At 45.1% G+C, this 9,433-nt stretch overlaps 1 protein-coding gene across 1 annotated transcript in view; it reads left to right on the plus strand.

Annotated features, from left to right (window-relative positions):
* Nucleotides 1-2,787: 2,787 nt before the first annotated feature.
* The window catches only part of LOC310796088 (putative N-acetyltransferase 8B), a gene marked incomplete at both ends in the record, with an annotated part of 30,145 nt that continues 23,499 nt past the window's right edge, over nucleotides 2,788-9,433 (plus strand). Inside the window, 2 exons of the mRNA XM_083658239.1 lie at nucleotides 2,788-3,185; nucleotides 4,774-4,995. Coding sequence (XP_083514365.1) covers nucleotides 2,788-3,185; nucleotides 4,774-4,995 — 620 coding nt within the window. The remainder of the gene's footprint in view (nucleotides 3,186-4,773; nucleotides 4,996-9,433) is intronic.

A 9,433-nucleotide genomic window follows, 5' to 3' on the forward strand; every position in this document is an offset into this window, starting at 1 on the left:
CCCCCACATTCCCTCCGCTCTCCCTCCCTTGCTCCCTCCCCACCTCCTCCCTTCCCCTGCTCTCTCCTCCCCCACATTCCCATGTTCCCTCCCCATCTCCTCCCTTCCCTGTTCTCTCCTCCCCCAAATTCCCTCCCCATCTCCTCCCTTCCCTGTTCTCTCCTCCCCCACATTCTACCCACCTTTCCTCCCCTTCTCTCTGCCTTTCTCTATCATATGATTGTTCAATCTTGTTATTATTACTACTGTAATTGATGTGAGTGATATTATTTTTTCCGGGTTAGAGCTCCCAGCCGTCACAGCGCTCAACAGCGGCACTCTGGTCGAAAGCTCGGTAAAAAATAATATCACCAGCACAGACTTCGGATGAAAAGAGACATTTATGAGCAGCATCGAGCTTTCTAACCACGACGTCGAGAAGCTATGAACACTTCTTCTCAAGTATGTGGCTTTGAAATGTTTCTGTAACACTTGTAAATACGTCCGTATCGCTGATTTAGACAGCTTGGGAGCGAAAGTCGCATGCAAGTCTATAGCCGCTTTCACACACAGATCGCGCAAAATTGCAGTTCAAAAGGCCCGCAAAACCGGCAGCCTCGCCACAGAAATTGCTTTCACACACAGCCAAGCAGCACTCACACACAGCCAAGCAGCACCGCCACATTCCCGTCCTGGGGTGTGCTTTCAAGTGACAGCCACCGCTCCCGGATTGAACGGCGTTTCAATAATTAAATTAAATAACGTTGTATTACTCGCTTGACTTTACACAGCAGAGCAGTCAGACAAAGAGGAGGAGTGCACAGACACTCCCCCAGCCACAGTGTCACACAGTCACACACAGACCCTCACGTGACGTTAGTCTGCCAGGACTCATGTCATGACATGTAGCTTTCCGCTCAGTCAGCGACAGACAGCGTGCTGTCAGTATGTAAAAAAACAACGAAACAAGCCGTGTGTGCCGCGTGTCCGTCGGTGTACAGCGCGGTGTAATTTCATAACTCATCCGGGCCGGATCGGGCACGGGTCTGCATGTCACAGGCCGGGGAGGGCTTGGGCCGAGATTTCAGGCCCGCGCGGAGGGCGACAGTCGAGTCTGTCACAGCTCTTGTGTTTCTCGTTCTCAATACATGAGTCGAGAGGACTTTGGAGGCGGGCTGAAGCTCAGTGCCCACCCAATAAGAAGCTAGAATCGCTACTGATATTTTCTGTGCAATTTTTCCATTGGCTGGGGGTGAAAATAAACATATTTTCCTAACTTTTGATTGGGTGGGCAAGACTCATGTCTGGGTGGGCATTGCCCACCTCTGCCCATAGCTATAATCGGCCCCGTCTGAAGCTATTATTATTATATCCGTTAATTTTACCTACTAATGTCAACATCGTTTGAGCATAAAGCCTAACCTACTTACAGGCACGGAGCATTCCTCCTGGCGTCCCTGCAGTCATGATTGTATAGGCTACTTTTTTTTACTTTCACTCATGCACTTTCTTGCTGCATGAGGTGATTTCCCCTGTAATTTTTTTATGAATGGGCTGACCATTCGCACTGCTTGCTGCTCCTACGCTTTCACGTGAAGGCGGGTTACCTGGTAACCCGCCGCTGAGACTAGGTCGGCTGGCGGAACGAAAGGCGTACAACAATTAGCCACCAACCCGCGTTCACGACTTTACCAACGGAGGCGCGGATCCTATTTTCCGTGCATTTTGCGGCTTTCAAGGCCGGTGTGAAAGCGCCTTATGTAGGCAGACGGAACTCTTTCTAGAGTAGCATAGCTAGCCGAAAGACAGAGTTCCAATGGACCTAGCTCACAGCCAGTTGTGAGTGACCTCAATGAGGGAGATCTCGTAAGACTGGTTACAGTGGGAGATCGGGTAACAATGGAGATGAAACAACTCCCCTCAATCGACCCCTCCTACCTCTAGGGAGTGCCTTGCCCCTATAGGACAAAGGAGGGTGAGGGTCTCTCCTCAAATTTGTTTCTCTCGTGAGACCTGGTAACACTGGTTACAGTGGGAGACCTGGTAACACTGGTTACAGTGGGAGACCTGGTAACACTGGTTACAGTGGAAGGACGTCCGGCTGGGGGCCAAAAGCAAGGCAGCACTGACCCTATACTGCGCACAAGCAAGGACAACTTTGGAAAGACAAAGACACTCCAAGTAAGGCTGAATCATCTGGACAGAAGGAGATTCGTTTCATAGTTATATGTGTAGTGCAGACTGACTGTATGGAGTAGTTTACCTTGAGTCTGGTGATGCTCGCATTACTCTCTCTCTCTCTCTCTCTATCAACCAGTGTTGGGGGTAACTCATTACAAACTAAGTAATATAACTTATTACAATAGGATTTCAGTAATATTATACCAGTTACTTTGTCAAGTAACACAAGTTACAAATTGAGTTAAAAAAAAAATTTTTTTTAATCAAAACACATTTAAGTAAAGATACAATAATTTCCTAATTTTTATGCAAATAACCACTATAGATGACAATAACAAAGGAAAATGATAGCATTTAGACGGTTGAAATTATTTTCCGCGATGGCAATTTCATTCTGCTACTGCAGTTATTTTTGGTGAAAGTAATGCAAAGGTAGTGTAATAAGTAACAAGTTACTCTACACAGACAGTAATATTGTAAAGTAACTTATTACTTTCAAATGAAAGTAACTAGTAATATGTAGTATATTACATTTTGAAAGTAACTTGCCAACACTGCTATTAACCCTTTATTTTCTTTTTCTCGCTCACTCTCTTTTTTTGGCTTGCTTTGCAGTTCCTTGCGGTCATGCAGCCGGTGATTCGTCGGTACCGTCCCTCGGACAAGGATGCAGTGCTGACCCTGTTTAGAGATGGCATGCTGGAGTCTATTGGTTTTCTCAGCACCATGACCAGCCCTCTCTACCTCTGCATCACTCTGGGTCTCTGTACTGCAGGCTACTTCCTGGGCTCAGTGTTGGTGGGCCTGGTGTTAGTAGGAGCCTGGGTGGGCCTGGTCTACTACTGCTGCTATGAGCTGCTGGTCCGCTATGTCAGAGCCACTCTCCAGACAGACATGCAGGACATCCCAGGGAACTACCTGACCAGACCAGACGACTGCTTCTGGGTGGCCGAAGCCCAGGTCAACGGGAAGTCCCGGGTCGTGGGTATGGTGGCCATAGTGGCCAAACAGAACGGGAAGCAAAGGTCAGTAGTGGAAAGAGTACGAGAATGTTATCAAGTAGTGTAGAAGATACTAAGTTACTAAGTATGTACCAAGTAAGTTATGGGTTAACCTTTTCGAGAGAGAAAATAAATGCTGTTATGTGATCTTTTCCATGCAATTTTAAAAGTAGGATATATGAGATGACAAACTTGACTCTTTGTTTATAATGCAAAATTGGGAAGTTACAACATAAATAAAGCCAGATTGCTATAATCTCTGTGCATGGCTCCACAGCTGGTCCATTTCTATAATTTGTGTACAGCAATAGAATGTGTACTCTGTAGGCTAATTGATGTGATTTAAAATGTAGTGAAGTACGATACCTCAGTCAAAACATACGGAAGTAAAACTCAAGAAAAAATAGCCAACATTAACTCATTGAGTGCCAGCCACTTTTGGAGAACGGACGCTCCCAGTGCCAGAGTTTTCAGAGCGTTTTCAGTGATTTCTCGAGGCCCACAGAATATTGTGTGATATTACTATGTAAACACCGAACACGCACAAAGAACGAGCTGGCTCTATTGTATCATCAGCAAAAAAAAGTGTATTGATACCATTTTCCGTTCTTTAGTTATGAGCCGGAGAAGATAGGTCGTTTTGAGCAAATACAGGCGTTTCAAATTATTAGCTGAGATATTCCGCCTTTTGTGAAATGAAGCATTTCAAGCACATTCACGGACTCTGAAGATAATATTTTCTGATGTAGTGACGTGGTGTAGTTGTGTGATGCCCTGCGTGCCCCACCCCCCTCTCCCCCCCTCAACTGCAAACTCCTGCCTCCCCACACTAACACACAGCCACTCTATTTTCGGAGCGCTCCGTGCCTCCGTTTTTGTTCCCAGCGCACACGGAAATGCCAAACGAGACTGCAGGGAAACGTTTCGCCCTTCGGCGTCGGGTGCTGCCTTTCTGGCGGCTAATCGTGTGGATAAACTATGCAGACAGACAGACAGAGGCAGAGGGACTCAGTTGTGTGCGCGGATTGACTTCTGTTCGCAGCCAACGTCAGCTCCCGACAGAGCAATCTATATGCCTCTGGCTGCAGCATGCATCGGTTTCTCTTTGATCACGGCTTTTTCCAGCTGTTTTCGGGACCTTTCTGTAATCTGGAGAGCACTGTCGCCACCTAATGAGTCCGTAAAATAGGTTATAGACCTCCAATAGCTACAATATTTGTACAGGAGATGCAGAAGGCTTTGATCGACGTCCCACCGTCAAAAAACGCATTGGACGTCGAAAGACGTCCTTGGCACTCTACGTCACTATTTAATTGGACGTCGAAAGACGTCCTTGGCACTCAATGAGTTAAGTAATCAGATGAGAAAGGAGGAATTAGACTTAGTGCAAGTATGCAGCGCCGTGCGTGGTCACATCAATAGCAGAAGACAAAGCAATGCAAAAAAACTATCCCAAATTATAAAGTGCAAAATATAAAGTCCTTTAAAGTGAGATGATGGGGCAGGGAGGGGATCATGTCTGTGGGGGGGACATAATATTACATCATCTATTACAGATGACATAATGACATCATGTAATTTCATGTCATTGGTTATTCCACCGTTGTGAAAGGTGCGGGGAGCTGTGCAGGATGTCGGTCTGGTCGTGGTACCGGGGGAGGGGCCTGGGCTCCCGGCTGGTCCAGACGGTGCTGGAGTTCTGCAGAGAGCGAGGCTTCTCCAGTGTGACCCTGGAGACCAGCACTGCAAAGACCGCCGGTGTTGCACTCTACCAGAAGATGGGATTCACTCTCCTCCAATCACACACCAACATCACAGTGGCTCCTCATTGGATGTTAATGTTGACCAGACTCAGGGCACTGATAATGGAAAAACGCATACAGGCCTAAAAAACGAAGTATATACTGTATATATTCAAATTGTTACTTACTAGGTCTACTTCAATACAAATAAACAGTACTCAGTGGTGGAAATGGGGGAACGGCATTCCCAGGGTAAAAGTCATGAGGGGAATTTTTTTAATTGCCCAACATGCCCACTTTATGCTAATTCCATGCAGTTTTTTAGCTTGGTAAACCAGCCGGTCGCGTGAACTCACACTTCATTTAGTTCTAGCAGACAGTCTGGAGATAGACTGGCTTGAGAGACTAGGGGTTGGTTAACTAGAGCTTCCATCATCCTACTGTTTCCATAATAAGGTTTAATAGGCTAAAATTACATCACATCACTGAGATTTTAAAGGTCCCATTCCGTGCAAAAGCTGTTTCCGTGCAAAAGCTGTTTTTACTTGTAAATGCATATATACTGCTGTCAGCCCTCCCTGTAATGAGTGGTCACAAGCTCAGAACTGCCACAGTTGGATTTGTCCCTATCCAGCTTCCCCCTGCAGTCTCCTCCAAGCCACACCCCCAAACGCTTCGTTTGCCCAGAGGGGAATTGGGACGTCACGAGCTTCCTCACGCATACTGCGCGGGTCTCTCTCACACAAGCTACCTGCACCATTTTGTCTATAGCCACAAAATTAACACTTCTAGCTGGAGCGACGCCAACTGTACGTGATCCAGCAACTGCAGAGGTGCATTCGGTAAGTCTAGGCATTTTGAGATGTCCTTTTTAGCGTAGTAACCGTTAAGTTAACGATAACTCGCAACCTAGCGTGCTGGTCCACAGACGCTAATCTGATTGGCCGCTGGGAGCCTGGGGCGGGCTCTCCCTCAGCGGCCAATGGGAACTGTTAGTTCTGAATATATTATAACAACAGACCATTCTTGGGAAGCGATGAGATGAGGAAGTGAGAACTCCGTCACAACAAACGGGGTTGCTATATTTTCGACAAATTAATCCAGAATCATGTTTTATGGACCAGAGACACACGTTTTTAAGAGGTTACAGCTGCACGAATTGGGACCTTTAATACATTGGTTCATTCAGCTTTTCATACCACCAAAAAATGAAATCTCTGTCCATCAATGTCCTTTTTGCCGTGCACCAGCTAAATCTGGAGAGTTGTTCTTGAGCACAGAATGCAGTTTTCCAAGGTGAGAAGGATGCTCACCTTTCAAGGAAAGACCAAAAAAAGGTGTGTCCTTCTTCACCTCAAAACTAGTTTTCTCTATTTTTGTCATATCGATTTTACTTTTTGGGACCACTCTACTTTTACTTCCACAACATTACATCATACAACTTTACACCTTCTGTTTTGTCTGAATAATAGTTGCCTAATAATAATAATAATAATAATTGCCTGTAGACGTATTTACGAATATAATCTGATTAAAATTGTTTCATTAAAATCTTGTTATTCTCTCTTTGTACAAATCATGCCCTTGTAAAATAAATCAAACCTTGTCAAAGTGAATAGTAAACATGTTTGTACAGTACCACACCAGTGATGGAGATCCACCATTGGGTCAGTCCCATTCATTGTCAATGCTGCCCCCTAGCGGCACAAAGTAAACATTACAGTGTGACTCACTAACAAACGTACGGACGGAGCCCGATCCATAGACCCCCCTTTGGTGGGGGGACAAATACAGCGAGTAAAGATCCTGTCCAGGCCCATGGCACATGTTCAATCCTATGCACTGAAACACTGTGATGTGGTTAAATTCATTCCTGTATCTCACAGTAAAAAATGATTCTATCCATCTTATTTTTGAATGCCCCGCTGTAAAATAATTATGGGTACAAGGTCCGGTTTAACGTGACTTTGTTGCAGCTTGCCATTTCCTTTGTTATACTCTTTGGCTGTACCTGAATTATAAACCGGAAACCGGAGTACCTTATAAACTTTATAAATATAGTCACGTTAAAAATAATAATATAATATAATATAAATATAGTCAATTTGGTCATTCAGTGGCGTTTTACTGCCATGTAACATAGCTAGCTAGCCGCTAACATTAGCCACAGTAGGCGATTACACATGATGCATTGCGCTCTTAAAGGGATATTTATCGACGAGATTTTTGCCAAGCTGGACCTGATTAGTGATTTGCTCCGTTCGCCTGCAGCTTTGAAACATTACAGACGGGTGTCAAGCTGTCAGCAACAAGGCTGGGAGGATCACACTGGAAGAAGCAGCCATAGGCATCATGGCAGCTAGAAATAAGGTGGATAGAGGCCTATAGAAGCGCATTATCTCACTAAGTGTTGACTGACTGACTGACTGACTGACTGACTGACTGACTGCACCATGGAAAAAAACACAGATTGACAAACGTGAAGTTAAATATGACAATAAACTAATCTGAACTGAATATCTACAGTTTTTGTTGCCCCTTCATTTTACATCCACGCCAGCTTGTACCAGCACGCTCAGAGCCAGTTGTGACCTGGTCGGCCTTCTCACTATCTATTGTTGTCATAACACACACAGGCTTTGCTAGCCATGCTTTGCTTATGGTTAATGAAAGGAAGATTGTTCATAATAGGGGTTTACAAATCCATTGGAAGGTCAACACTTAGCGGTATAGGAGTACAGTAGTTTATCATAGCCTGAGCTAATAATGCTGCCGTAGTGCTTTTGTGCAATTAGTCGTCCCGCTACTGCCGGAAACACTGCAATGAATATTTAACAGGGACAGTACACATGAATAAACAGGGACAGTACACATGAATAAACAGGGACAGTACACATGAATAAACGTTGCCGTAAATGCACGAGACGGGGCTATTTTTCATCGGGCAGATATCGGAAAACAAAAACTATTTTTAGTTGGGATATATTTTGGGTGAGCAGTTCCAGACAGCACTGGCTTATCCAGCACTTCAGAGGACTATGTGGCTCAACAAGTTGAGATACTATTTGTTTTAAGTGAACTTGAGTGATTGTTAAGGGCACTACTGCTGACTGGTGCCATTACTCCTAAGTTAAGCCTTTCTCCACACGGAGGTTTAATTTAAGTTCCATCACTGGAGTAGCTTTACTCCTGAAAGTCAGCAAATCCCTACAAGGACAAACCTTCATTTCCTCAATTAATTTCTAAGAGGGTTCCCTCTCTCCCTGTGCAACAACAGATCAAGAGACAGCTGAACATTTTATTTCTAATATGGATGATATATCGGCAATCATATCGGTATTGGCCGATGTTAGTAATGTCGGTTATCGGTATCAGCCAAAATTTTCACATTGGGAGGAAACAACACGGTGAATCTATGATTTATGGGCTTTTCCAAATGTTTTGGAAATAAAGAAATACATTACTTTTCAAATTCACAGTGTTTATATGTGTTTTTCAGTATGTACAAAATCATTAATTTCTAAGAGGGTTCCCTCTCTCCCTGTGAGGGTTCCCTCTCTCCCTGTGAGGGTTCCCTCTCTCCCTGTGCAACAACAGATCAAGAGACAGCTGAACAAGGTAAGAATGAAAATAAGTGGACGCCAGAGAATGATACAGCTAATGCAGGACTACAAACATTGAAAGGCAAGACCTCGTAATTGAGTTAGCTTAATCTCAGGCCGGCCAGCAATCCCTCCGGCGGTACTGACCCCAGGTCTGACGCTGATAGACAGAAGAACAGACAGGGGAGAAGAGGAGAATAGGTAGTACTGACCCCAGGTCTGATGCTGATAGACAGAAGAACAGACAGCGGAGAAGGGGAGAAGAGGATTAGAGGAAAATAGGAATGAGCATGTGGAAGAGAAACCACCTACAATGTAGGCAGAGGGAGGGGAGGGGAGGGGAGGGGTCGCTCCAGGGGAGCAGAGGAAAGCAGCTTAGGGAGCGGGGAGCAACAGGCAGAGTTGGGGAGCAGAGGAAAGCAGCTTAGGGAGCGGGGAGCAACAGGCAGAGTTGGGGAGCAGAGGAAAGCAGCTTAGGGAGCGGGGAGCAACAGGCAGAGTTGGGGAGCAGAGGAAAGCAGCTTAGGGAGCGGGGAGCAACAGGCAGAGTTGGGGAGCAGAGGAAAGCAGCTTAGGGAGCGGGGAGCAACAGGCAGAGTTATGGATGAATGAAGGCAAAAAGAATAGGAGAGAACGGGTAATAATAGACATGGGAGATGTTATGATTTATTTCAAATATAGGCTCCAAAGTCTATTATAAATCTCTTTCAGGCTCAAGTTTGGCACCAATAACATTACATTGAACAATGCTTCTTCTCCCCCAGGCTGAAATGTCATGAAATGAGTATTAAAATGCAAATAACCGTATCTGTGAATGAATGAATAAATAAGTGAGAGAAATACATGGAGGATACACGACTAGAAACAAGAAGCTGACATTGAACTGCTGCGGTGGACGGCTGTAAACATTTGCCTTCAACTCCGATGA

The sequence above is a fragment of the Poromitra crassiceps genome (assembly GCF_964638095.1).
Source record: "Poromitra crassiceps genome assembly, chromosome: 22".
Taxonomy (NCBI): Eukaryota; Metazoa; Chordata; class Actinopteri; order Beryciformes; family Melamphaidae; genus Poromitra; species Poromitra crassiceps.